General features: G+C 36.1%; 1 protein-coding gene across 1 annotated transcript in view; it reads left to right on the forward strand.

Annotated features, from left to right (window-relative positions):
* The window catches only part of Dst (dystonin), a 456,059-nt gene that overhangs the window by 273,147 nt on the left and 168,657 nt on the right, over positions 1-14,255 (forward strand). The window contains 5 exon segments of the mRNA XM_047559692.1: positions 6,086-6,198; positions 6,302-6,408; positions 8,497-8,616; positions 11,032-11,127; positions 11,217-11,344. Of these exon segments, the coding sequence (XP_047415648.1) occupies positions 6,086-6,198; positions 6,302-6,408; positions 8,497-8,616; positions 11,032-11,127; positions 11,217-11,344 (564 nt within the window).

The following is a 14,255-nucleotide window of genomic DNA, read 5'->3' on the forward strand; positions in this document are numbered from 1 at the left end:
GAATGAAATTCTGTGGATTTGACCTTCTAAATATCTCCTGACCTCTCTAGTTCTCCCCATTACTGCCTCACTCTTCTGGAAGCCATCCTGGTCTTCTACCTGGATTCCATGGAGTTACCTGCACCATTTTAAATTTCTCTTCTATCTGATTCCAGATCTGATCATTTAATCTCTTATAATACTCTTTAATGTACTTTAATGGCTTTCCAAAGTTCTTAGAAAAAAACTTTGCAATCCTTTAAGAAGTTCATGAGAATTGGCCTCTTCCTGGCACCTGGCCACCCTCTAGCCTCACCTCTCACCATGTTCCCCTTGCTGCTGACTCCTTGCCCATGCATGGGGCTCCTTGCAGTCAGACTTTCTCCATCTGCAGAATGTATATATGCATGTCTCTCAGGTTTTCTCCTGGTACCCTCCTGGACCCCTTCTAGAGCTCTGAGTGCTGCATTTATACAGGGACAACAGTTGCAGTGCCTCATTGACTGATAAATGATTGATAGTTAAGTACTGAGTGAACTTGCTGGCTTGTTGACTGGGAAGAGTTTTGTATATGAAACATACCAAAGCATCAGGTTATGTCTTCTTTTATTGCCTTTTCATTGTGTGCTTTTGAGTGAATAGACACCTCTTAATAACCTGTATATATTAGTTTCACAACTTGCTTTGCCCTCAACCCTCTCTTGAGACCTTGAGCCATTCATTTGGATTCTTCAAACCTTATGCCAGCAACAACCCATAATGCCTTCCCTGCCATGTCCACACACATTTCCAGGTGCTCTCAGGGTATAATTGGAATTTTAGGTGATTTTGTTTTAACTTCTGTCATTCCTGATTTTAATTTTTTCATAGGAATTGAGACACAGGTTGTGTGATGTGTCTCCAAAGTCAAATTAAGAATAAGTTAGGACTAAAACACAAACACCTGATTTTTGTTATTTTTTTCCCACCTCAATATAACCTTTTCTCTATAATCTGTAAAATTGTCTTTTAAAAATTAAAAATGGTTGTGCTAAGATACACATAAAATGTGTCATCTCAACCATTTTTAAGTATACAGTTCACATGCATTAAGTACATTTATGTTGTTGGGCAACCACCACCACCAGCCATCTCCAGAACTTTTCTTCTTGTGTAACGGAAACTCTATACCCATTAACTCCTAACACCCTCTCAACCTCCTTGGTTGCCTGGACCATTCCACACTCTGTATTGTGTTTGTTTTAATAATTGAAATAAGAAATTGTTATTTTATGTCTTTTTAGATGATCAGAGAACTCGAATCAGAAAATTAAATTGTAAGGACTGGGGACAGCTCAGTTGGTAGAGTGCTTGCCTCATAAGCAGAAGGCCCTGGGTTCAGTTCTCCAGCACTGCAAAAAAAAAAAAAAAATAAAAAAAATAAAATAAAATAAAATAAAATAAAAATGTATATATAAATGAATGAATAAATAAATTGTGTTTTTATTTTGGTTAAAAAAAAAAATCCATGACCAAATGCTGTCTTCTCTAGACTTACATGAATGAATAAATAAATAAATTGTGTTTTTATTCTGGCTTAAAAAAAGAATCCATGACCAAATGTTGTCTTCTCTAGACTTTGTCATTCTATAATGCATTCCAGAATTAGGCCAACACAAAATGTTATGCCCACTTAACACTAACTGATTGTTTTCTTCTGGATTTAAACAATAAACAGAAGCACTGGATAAGTTCTCTCTCCTACTAAGGGTATAAGACACTAGGCAGTTACATTTGTGGGTGCTTTGTGTTTGTGGCTTCATGCCTAGACTTTTGAGGAACCTCCATACAGATTTCCATAGTGATTGTACTAATTAAAAGTCTCACCAACAGTGTTAGTGTTCCTTTTTCTTTACATTCTCTCCAGCATTTATTATTATTTGTGTTCTTGAAGATTACCATTTTGACCAGTATGAGATGGAATCTCAGTGTAGTTTTGATTTGCATCTCTTTGATTGTGAGGGATGTTGAACATTTTTATATATTTGTTGGTCACTTGTATTTCTTCTTTTGAGAAGTATCTCTAGTATTTTCCCCATTTATTGACTGGGCTATTTGTGTTTTTGGTGTTTTTTGAGTTCTTTATATAGTTTGGATATTAATCCTCTGTCAGAGGGTAGCTAGCAAAGATTTTCTCCCATTCCTATATGCTCCCTCTTCACATTCTTTGTTGTTTCCTTTGCTGTTTAACTTGATGCCATCCCATTTATTAACTTTTGCATTATTTCCTGAGTGTTAGGAGTTCTATTGAGAAAGTTATTGCTTGCATCTATGTGTTGGAGTATTTTCTTCTAGGAGATTTATAGTATCTGGTCTAATTCCTAGGTCTTTGTTCCATTTTGAATTGAGTCTTGTATAGGGCAAGAGATTAGTTTCATTGTTCTACACATGGATAACCAATTTTCCTAGCACCATTTATTAAAAAGGCCATTTCTTCTCCAGTGTATGTTTTGGCACCTTTGTCAAGAATCAGATGACATCACATGTGTGGGTTTGTCTTTTTGTTTTCTATTTTGTACCTTTGGTCTCTGTGTCTGTTTTTATGTCAGTTCCATGCAGTTTTGTTATTATACCTCTGTAAAAGAATTTGAAGTCAGGTTTTCTGAAATCTCTAGCATTGCTTTTTTTTTTTTTGCTTAGAATTACTTTGGCTCGGGGCTGGGGAGATAGCTCAGTTGGTAGAGTGCTTGTCTTGCAAGCACAGGGCCCTGGGTTCAATCCCCAGCACTGAAAAAAAAAAAAAAAAGAATTACTTTGGCTCTTCTGGATCTTTTATTCTTCCAAATGAATTTTAGGACGTTGGTATTTTGATGGGGATTGTATTGCATTTGTACATTGCTTTTGGTAGTATGGCTATTTTAACAGTATTAATTTTGCCTGAATATGGGAGGTTTTTATATCTTCTTGGGTTCTTTAATTTCTTTCTTCAGTGTTCTCATTGTAGTTAGAGGTCTTTCACTTCCTTGGTTAGATTTATTCCTAGGGTTTGTTTTTTTGGTGACAATCATTATTTAAATACTTTTTTTTTTTTTTCTTTCAGCAGGGGGCACTGAGGGTTGAACTCAGGGGTGCTTTATCATTGAGCTATATTCCCAGTCCTTTTCATTTTTTAAAATTTTCAGGAAGGGTCTCACTAAGTTGCGCCAGGGCCTCATGAAGTTGTTGATACTGGCCTCAAACTTGCAGTCCTCCTGCCTCAGTCTCTGGGGTTGCTGGGATTACAGGAGTTTTTAATACCTTTTTACCTTATAGTTTTTGAATAAATTAAGTATACTAAGCATGAATGTAAGTGATTTTCACTTTTTGGTCTCACTTCACTTTGTGGCCTTCTCTTGGTTTTATACTTTTAGTTTAAAATTTATGTCATCATCCTCTTCTATTTTCATTTCTTTTCAAGCTGCTTTTAATCATTTATAGAAGACAAAGTGAGTTACACAAATGAAAATTACAATCCATAAAGATTTAATCATGTAGAAAACAATGCATTATCATAGAATAAGAAAAAAAATGAGAATTAAATTAGCCCTCAAAAAGATGAGTATTTTCCCCCACAAAAATATGAGTATTTTACATGGCTGATATTTTTATAAAAGATTTTTATAAAATAGGGAAGTTAGAACAGTTAATATTCAGCTGTTTAAAGTACAATACAGGAACATGGACTTCTGTACTTCTAAGATAGTCTAATGTTTTTTGGTAGTTAAACCTAAGATGGAAATGAAATTTCCTGCTAATGTTCCACAAAGAGATATTACAGTGAAATGAAACTTTCAAAATGAAAAAAAAAAAAAAAAAAAAAAAGACAAAAACAAAAAACCCCTCTATGTATGAAAAATAACTGAAACTTTTAAAGGTTATATTATCCCAGTGAGACTGTGAAGCAAGAAAGAGAAAAGAGCAAAGCACAACCTCTTCTGGATTCTCAGGCAAGTAGAGTGGGACACATTGCAAGACTGAAAATGGCCACAGTGCTAGGAGATGACCTGAGCACTAAAAGTTTGAAGACTTTCAAGCTCTTATTTTTTCACACTGGTTTTTAATTTTCTCTCTTTTCCCATTTTTGCTTAAAGAATTTTCTTTATTCTAGTCTTTAATGGAGAAGAGCCTTGTAGACTTTTGTTCCATCAAAGTGTTAAACATCAGGATAAAAGAGGTGACTTGTTCAGAACTCATTGTATTATGCAGCTGCTTTTGTGCTGCAAGGACTATGTCATTCTGAAGGAAGTTTTATGTTTTATTCTCTTAGTCAAAAAACTTGATTCTTCAATGACTTTATTCATTCTCTCTGGGATTACTCAGTGTTTACTTTCTTTGCTAATGGCAGGGTTCTCATAATAACATGCTGTTTCTTGTTCTGAGATTTGGTATACTCAGAAGACTGGTTTTTATTTCCCTAAAGTGTGTGAAATTTATGAAAACAAAACAATTTTTTAATGAAAGAACTTTAGGAATTTGTTTTTGTCTAGACTGTTACACATACCTGTTTAGTAAACTTGATGTTAGCAGATTGATTCTTCAACATGATTCCGTGTGACTTTAAAAATGTTGTCTTTAGAGGTCTGTCATTTACCTCTATTTCTGTGGATTTCTTGTTACTATAATGAATGTAGGATCCCTTGAGTGATCATATTGGTGGCATGTGAAAATCGTTGAAGAATTTCCTAATAGTTTCTTTGACTATGAACATGTAGGAAATGATAGCCACATTTCCAAGTTATAAACACTTCAAAGTGCTGTCCAAGTATAAGTAGACTTTTTTGGAAATCTGCTGTATCACTAGATAAAAATAGGAATAAAAATTACTATTTACCTTTTCACAAAATTAATGATGTGTTTTCAAAGAGTTTCTTATGTAAATGATCTTTCAAATAGTACTCAAAATAATATGCATGTCATTCCTCCCAGGCCACCCCTGAGCCCTCCCACTCTTTCTGTGGTTCCCCACTGATTATTTTGAGTAAACCATCTAGCCTGTGGGGATTATAGAGAGCCTTCTATTGCTTGTTGATAAACAAGTTCTAACTGGATGATTTTGGGGGTGGGTGCTTCCCTTTTTGAAGTCTTTGTTGTTTCCACATTTGTTTCTGTATTCTTTAATGCTTTGTTCTTGAGATCAAAGTTTCCTTACCAACTTCTGGCCTTGAGCGACATTTCCATCTACCGTGATTTGTTACTTTCTATACAAGGAGTATTCAAGAAGTCTTTTCCTGTCTCCTATAGGTAGAAATAGCTCGAAAGTCTCTCTCTTATTTAGAGTATCATACAAGTCTCACAAGAAGGATATGGAGCCTGGTGTGTGTGTGTGGTGAGAGAGTATGAGCAGAGAGAATGAATGAAGTCATTGAAGAATCAAGTTTTTGACTAAGAATAGTCACTTGTATGTTTGTGAAGTATAAACTGGTGCTTGTTCTAGCCATTTATTTATGATTCTAATTACTAAGTAACTTACCTACTTACCAACTAATTGGAAGATATTTGTCCAGGGTCTGCTGCATTTATGTATTTCAGTAGGAAGATAAAATCCAAAAGTTTATTCACCTGTGATTCTCACTGTCTTGGAGTTGACCGTTTGAGAGTAACAACATGTGCATGTACACAGTGAATTAATAAGGCGAGAAGGTACATGATTATTTTGGGTGATACACTGAGTGGTGCAGGCCAGGAGGAAAGGAGTCCAGTGGTGTAACATGGAGCACAAGCTTTCTGTGTTTGGGAGAAATATTGAAAGGATGCTGGTTGGATTGGAAGGATGATCCTGGAGCAGTAGAACGTAAATCTATTTAATGGGACAGATATTCATACATATTCTGATTATGAGGAGTTTATGGACTTTATTGACAGTTACACATGTTCAAAGTCTTATATTTTCCTTCCTGTATTTACTTTTGGCACACACAAATTTCTGAGATAAGTAAGCAGTGTTAAATGTTTGAAGAAAATCTCTGGTTTTTTAACACTGGCTTAGTATTAATATTTGTAAAAATTGTTGTGTAAATAGATACACATGTAAGTTTAAGGTTGAATTACCATGTTAGAAAACTTATTAACACAGTGAACTTTTTCCTAGGCCGGACCTGATAGACATGAATACTGTTGCTGTTCAAAGCAACCTTGCAAATTTAGAGCACGCTTTTTATGTAGCAGAAAAAATTGGTGTCATAAGACTTCTGGACCCTGAAGGTGAGTTGTTTTCTTGTCTTGTCTGTGTGAGGAATGGCATGAAAGTTGATCAAAACCAAGCCATCGATGTCATGAAATAAATAATTTATGTTGCCGTTTTTAGATGTTGATGTCTCTTCACCTGATGAAAAATCAGTAATAACTTATGTGTCATCTCTCTATGATGCATTTCCTAAAGTCCCTGAAGGTGGTGAAGGCATCGGAGCAAATGTGAGTACTGTTTTTTCTATATTAGAAGGTTCTGATTTGGTGATCACCAGTTGACTGAATTCTTTGACAGTTCTTTTTCCAGTTTTTAAATGTCAAATATATTTAGAAGAATTTGAGTTAAGGCACTGTTTAATAAATTGGTATTATTTGCATTTCATGGCATCATCCCACCATTAAGTTTAAAATATAACTAAAAATTTTTTTCTCTCTCTTAAGTAAAATAAGCTATTCAGAGTAACAGGTCATTTCATAAATAAAAACTATAAACCACTGATATTTGAAGATTTTCATTTTTAGCTTTGCTGCTGTTTTATAACTGCTCTATTTCCTGTCCTTCTGTATGTATAGGATAATCTCACTTTTGAAAGCAATTTCAAGTTGATTAACTCATGTGGCCCCATGAAATAAGTTGACTAGATATTTTTTCTGATTTAAAGGAGGGGCCTAGCAGAGGTTATTGGATTTGACTGTATTAACAGAGCTGGGTCTCTGACATGTAGCTCTGGGTATTTTGTCTTCCTTAGATCACTGTTACTCAAAGGTGATGTATGCAATTTAATTCAGTCATTCATTTGGTAGTGGTCATGCTAACAAGTGCTTGTGCCTTTCTGGATGACAGCAGGAAACAGTGTGTGTTCTGCACTGGGGATGATCCCCCTTGACCCTGAGCTTCAACTCTCTTCCTGAAGATCACTTTTCTTCCTTACTTGAAGATATAGAGCTTACCTTGTGGGCTCCCTTTTTGGTCTCTTATGTCACCTCTGTTTGCTGTTGGTCCTAGACCTATTTGCATTCTCTTCCTCTTGTTCTTCCAAAGTCTTTTCCTTTTTGGAACTTGATCCCATGCTCAACCTCTCACAATGTTGAATTAATGGTGAATGTTCCTTCAAAATGTTTCTTGTGGCTGTTTCTTGCATTATCTTCTTACTATCTCCACCCTACTCCTGCCTCTTACTCATTCACAATAGAACTAGGATGAGAGCTTATGTATTTTCTGTCTCCATTATTTTTCTTTCTTCTCATCACCTCTCCATATGATTGCCAAACTCACCAGCCTAAAATTTGATATCTTTAGCTTGAAAATATACAGGAGCCTCATATTGCTCACAAGGTTAAATCCAGCTAGATGCCCTGACATTCAAAACTCTATATATATTAATTCTGCTTACCTACATTTTTGACTATGATTTTCCAGGTAGCCAAGGCATTTCCATTTTCCATGGCCTCTCCCAGCAACACAGTTACTTCTTGGTCATTGTGGAAGTGGTCACAGACTGCCTTCCCCAGAAACCTTCAGTGGCCCTTTCAAAGCACACAGATGCTCACCTGATTCTTACCTCAATTTCTAGCATGTACTGCCTGTTTCCGTTATTTGAATATTAATTAAATACTGCTTTTGAAGAAATGTTTACACTATGAATCTTCCCTGTCTTCTAATGTAGACAATAACTCCTTGACAATAGGTCTTATGTCCTAAAGTTTTAGTTTTTATTGCAACACCATGCACAATCTTTAAATATAATAAGGATTCATCAAATGCTTAATTGAACATAGCAGTTGGCAGTCTTCCAGTTTCTTCCCTTTGTAAAAAAAGGTTGCTTAATGAGTACTTGACCAATTCCCACCATATCCAGTTCACCCCTGTCTGGTTTCCTACATATTGTATAACTCCTTTGAGTGTCAGATATGCAGAGGATGTTCAAGATGGTTGGCAGAGATGGCTAGCTTGGCTTATGCAAACTGTTACTTCCCCTTTTTGAACCCTAGGAAGCACCCCAGGTTGATAATGACATTTTTCTCTGCAGAACTTGGATGGCATCTCAGAAACCTCCTTAACACCTTGAGGAGCACTATCTCTGGATCAGAACTGGCACTCATTAGGCTACCGTTGGTAGCCAGATGTTGATATCATGTTTTTAAAGCTGTTTGTGTGGAAAGGATTATGACTGAGTGGAAAGAAAACATTTAGCTGATTCTCTCTGTCCAACTTCAAGACAAGTGAATTCACAGAATGACTTCTGACTAAATTCTGTTAGGTATGAATGTTATCTACAGACATGAACTTTTTCTGTCATTTCATTGTTTTAGGATGTTGAAGTCAAATGGATTGAATACCAGAATATGGTGAACTACCTCATCCAGTGGATTAGACACCATGTGACCACAATGTCGGAGAGAACATTTCCTAATAATCCTGTAGAACTAAAGGTTGGTGTCATAGAGGAGTCAAGTAGGGTTGGTTTTTTTTATTAGATTTTTATGGGGAGTAGGATTAATTTTATGATAAACTTTTAACTAATGCTTGAACAATTCCATAGTTTTAGAAACTCAAGAAAGCTACTGTTGGTGGGCCACTAATTGGTACAAAAATTTTTTACTCATTTCCCTATTTTACAGAGAAAATGAAGGTATATGTTAATGATTAAAACATGAGAGCAACAACATCTTTAAAAAATTTATAGTCCCCGAGCTTTGATATTTTGAGGGTTTACAGGTGTAATTTGAGAGAGTCTCTGGAACTAACATTGCCAAATTGGTTTTGGTGGGTGGACAATGCTTGAAGCTCGCCAGATGGTGTGACAGGAGGGCCTGTGGGAAGCTCACACACACACACACACACACACACACACACACACACACACACGACAGTGGTTGGGAGCATATCTCTGTGTGAATCCTCTTAGAAACTACCTCAGAGGGGTCTTTTGTGGAGCATAATATACATCCTGAATTTCACCATGAATTTGAAAATGTTTATCTCATTTCCAGTACAAATGATTCAGAATTGATCCTCAGTAGGCTAGTGTTAGTGGCCAAATGGATTATCAAAACATTTGCAAATTCTGAAAAACTTAGGTCAAGCTTTTTGAGGCAAAGATGTTATAGAACTGTAAATCACATTATAGGTAGGTACCTTATCCAAGAATGCATGACAGGAGAATACTGTCTCATTTTGTACATTTGGATTTGAAAGAGCAAAGCAGTCTTTTTATATTTTTACAAACCAATAATGTGAATATTGACTCCAGAGCCTTAATTCTTTGATTCATAATCTTTGTTTTAATGATCAGATTGGAATCACAAAAACTAATAACCCAGGGTGGGCCCCATTAAAAGTTATTTGTTGTGCTCAGGCATCTGTACAGAACATCTGTGGCACAGCTCTTATTCACATTGCCACAGGGAGTTTGTCCTTGGCATGAAATCACTTGGAATCTGTTGATCTGCAGCTTTTTCAACATACTCGCCCGTTGTTTGTGTGATGTCTTCCTATGTGGTGTGGACTTGAGCTTTTACAAAGTAGGAAACCTTTTCCCTTCTACTACCAGGTGGTGCTGTGAGCAGTGTTTAGCACATGTACCATTCAGTGCTTAATGACCAACAGACATCCTAAAGACTGTATTTCCAGTTCAAAACAAATTTCAGGTTTCATGTTCAAATACATCTATTTCCAAGTGGATTCCTATTGTCTGATCCCCTGAGTTAGTTTGTATTGGCTCTGATTTTTACAGATTCTTAAGGTTGTAGATGAAGTTTGACCACACATATTGCTTGCTAATGCCTTTGATAGGACATACACGGGAAAGAAAATATATTTGGGAAGAAATGCCAGATAATTCTATTAGGCAGCAAGCCATTGCATGGAATCCTGCAGAAGTGTGTCTGCCCGATGATTTATAGGGTCTTGTTTTATTGAAGCATGAATTAGGATGAAATAATTAGTACATAGTTGTTAAGCAGGAAGATGTTTATCTACATAATTTTAAACGAAGGGCCTTTTTAATAAATTCAATAAATTATATTTTGGAGAGTCCCAAATTAATATCTACAAACAAGATGATAATTTAATTATTTGGTTGAAACTAATATAATAATAGCATCATCAACTAATAGCACCTACCTTTATTATTTTAAAAAATCTGTTCAAGTCAGATATGGTAGTGCACATCTGTAATTCCAGCTACTTGAGAGTCAGAGGCAGGAGGATTGCAAATTCAAGGCCAGCCTGGCATCTTAGCAAGAGTTTGTCTCAAAAAAAATAAAAAAAGGCTGGAGAGGTAGCTTAGTGGTAGAGCCACCCTGGGTTCAATTCCCAGTTCTGCAAAACAACAACAACAACAAAATATTTAAATTAGCCAATGGGACTTTGAAATCCAATTTTAGTCCTACTCAGCTGCTAAGAATTCTGTTTTCAAGGATATAACCATGAAATAGAGTAGGATTTTTTTCCTTCCTTTATAGAATTGCATCAGATTATTTTTCCCACAAACTAATAACTGAGTAAGTCAGTGAAATAAATTTAGCATTTGAAAAGTACATCTTTTAAAGACTATGAACAATGAGAGGTTTTTAGTAGAGCCATAATAAAACCTGCCATGGTTTTTTTATTATCCAGATTCCTGTGTGGTACATGCTGAATCTGGCTCATATCAATAATTGCACCCTTATCAAACCCTGTATAATCCAGACTACCAACTAGATAGGAATTGACTGTGCATTTCATAAAGCATTTCCACTGAATGCATATGGCACAGTAAATAGCATTTGCAGTGGTGACATAAGGAGATAATGAAGATACATCTTTGAAGTTTGACCTTTAACTTATTTTCCTTCTTATTTTAGGCACTTTATAATCAGTATTTACAGTTTAAAGAAACAGAAATCCCACCAAAAGAGACAGAAAAATCAAAAATTAAACGCCTATATAAACTATTGGAGGTAAGCAGAAGTTTCTTTTGTATTGTTAACTATAATCTTTTTTTTTTTAAAGTCTTTGCTTCACATTAAAGTTTTTTTCTCCCCTCAAGATTTGGATAGAATTTGGACGCATCAAACTCCTTCAAGGTTATCATCCAAATGATATAGAAAAAGAGTGGGGAAAGCTCATCATTGCCATGCTTGAGAGGGAAAAGGCGCTTCGTCCAGAAGTGGAAAGGTAGGATGGATGTTTTGCTGCTGTGGGCATCAGGGGGAAGGATGCCCTTTGCTCTTGAGGAAAGACTTTAGTTTTAAAGCTGGGTAGACAGAGGTCCCATATTTACCTTTTCCATTTACTTGGTCCTGTCACCTTGGATAAGTCACAGTCTTCTGATCCTCTATTTTCTTATCTAGGAAACTCTAAGATATTTTAAAGACTAAATAGATGAGTGAAATAATTATATAAAGGACTTTGTATGCTGGACTGGTGTGTGAAGTCTCATCTAACAAGGTGCTACAGTTTCAAACCAATCAGGAGTACCCATAGGAATTTTCCCAGGTGGCCTTAAGTCACTGAGACCTAGATCTGGAAGCTTCTAGGTTAGCAAATTTATTTTTTTTTTAATTTCTTCTTGTATTTTGACCCTGGACCTCTTTCTGCAGGGCAGTGGAAACCAAAATCTAACCTCGCTTCCATTTCAAGGACAGTGGGTTCAGATCTAAAAATTACTCAGTAAATGTCAGCTCAGATTCCTTTTCTGCCATATTTGCACAAATCTATTTACCCCACGAAATCACCACTGGCTGTTATTCTGTTGCTCTCAGTACTGTTGCCCAGAAAGATACAGTTTAATCTTCAGGAAACATTTGTTGGATGAATTTTATTTATTTGTTTATGTATGTATGTATGTATGTGTGTGTGTATGTACATATGTATGTATGTATGCATGTATGCATGCAGTGCTGGGGGATGGGACCGAGTCTGGTACATGCTAGGCAAGCGAGTACTCTACCCCTGAGCAGCATCCCCAGCCCTGTTGGGTGAATTTGTTTCCCATATAGTCCTTGCCTCACAGCCTGACTGTGGTATGTGGGAATAGTGATCTCTGTTCCTCATTAGCTGTGAGGTCCACAGGGACCATGCTTTATAGCCCAGGGCCTGTGTTGTCAGGCACACCTCGCTGACCTCCTTGCTGTCTGCAGAGCAGGCATTCTTTCAGGAGTTCTCATGCGCTGAGATAGCACCCCACTCCCCTGCATACTCAGGGTGTTTGCACAGTGTGTTCCTTTGCTGGGAGTCTGTTTTCTCCTCCCTGTCTCTCTTTATTCTTTACCCCAGCTCCAGTGTTAACTTCCTCTAGAAGCTTTCCATGGTCTTCCAGTCTGCTTCACATGTCTTGCTCATAACTCTCACATTAACCCATATTTTCTTTCACAGCACTTTTTTTTTTTTGGTTGTAATTGTATGTTTATTTCTCTTTGATCAAGTGCTACCATTTTCTTAGATATTGACTTCAAGAATATGGAGTCAGACATTTGTTTTTGATGACCCTTCTGTTGTCAGTGCTTAACGTGGTACCTGGCATACAGTTCGGGTGCTCAGTATAGTGAAGTTCTTAATGTCTCACACATTGACTTCACCGTTGTTAGAAATTGAAATTATGTGTTGAAGATACAAGGGAAAGTCCAACTTTTCAACTTTATTAAATTGCTAATTTAACAGTCTTGTTAATGTATAGTATTACAACTACATAACTGGATCGTTAGAATCAAAATACACTTGAACTATGCAGGCCGAAGCTTTTATGGAGGACGTAATTTGAGATGATTAAAAGAAGATCCTAAGCTAATCATCTGAAATAATGGAAGATACAGAATAGATTTTTATGCATCACAATAGTAGCTAAATTTTAATATATATGTCTTAAACTACTTTGTGTTACAACAACAAATACTTTAAAAGTTACTGCGTAACTTTAAAGAAAAAGAAATTTATTTCTCATGGTTCTAGAGGTTGGGAAGTCCATTATGGTGCTTACTTCTGGTGAGGGCCTCTGTGCTGCATTATCCCTTGATGGAAGGAGAAAAGGCAAGAGAGAGAGTGTGTGTACATGTGTGTGTGCGCATATATGCACATGAACTGGCAAGCATTCATGTGCACAGAGAAGGCTAAAGTCAGTTTTATCAGGAACCCACTGCTATGGTAAACCAGTCCTTCAGTTATGGCATTAATTACTTATGAGAGCAGAGCCTTTTGATCTAATCACCATTTATAAGTTCCACCACTCAACACTGCTGCATTAGTGATTAAGTTTGCAATATCATAACTTAGGGCAACACATTAAAACCATGTAAATATGTTAATGAAAGAATACAGTAAAGATTTCAGGGCCCAGGATCCAGTGAATCCTGGATGAGACTTGTTAACTAACTCAACTTGCAGGTTGTGTGATCTTAGACAAATTCTTTAACTCTTTGAGCCTCAGTTTTCTCATTTGTGAATAGGATATAAGGGTACCAACCACATTTGGTGGTTTTATTAGTATGAGATAAGGTAATGTATATAAAATGATTAACTTTCTGGCACACAATAATTGCTTTAATAAATGGTAAGTACTACTATTACTTTTTGAATTGTTCTGTTTACTCATTGTATTTGATATAACATTTTCAAATTTCCCCCTTCTTGCCATTTGAAAACCATCTACCTTTAGAGAAGCAACAGATTGGCTTTGTAGTGTTGAAAGTAGGAAAATATTTAGAAGCTTTATTGGAAATATGTCTTTATTTTTCTTCATACAAGTCTTTTGGCATTGATTACGAATTGCAAATAACAGCTTTGTGGCATAGAGTATATAAAAGACATATAGGAGAGAACCAGTGCTCTTGTGCTATGTAACAGCCCATAGAAAGGAAAAGCAAGCACAGACAAATTACATTTGCAAGCATTCATTGATAGTCTACTTAGCACCTTGACGTTAAAAAATACAACATAACTCTAGTAGCTGAGATGTAACATTGCTGAGAGCATGGCATATAAAAGTAAGATTAAATTAAATCTTATGAGTAAATGACATGGTGATTAAAATGGAAATGTATTTTTTTCATCAGATTTGAATATCTATGAGTACTTGATAATTTCCAGCTTT

Source organism: Sciurus carolinensis, chromosome 7 (genome assembly GCF_902686445.1).
Source record: "Sciurus carolinensis chromosome 7, mSciCar1.2, whole genome shotgun sequence".
Lineage (NCBI taxonomy): Eukaryota > Metazoa > Chordata > Mammalia > Rodentia > Sciuridae > Sciurus > Sciurus carolinensis.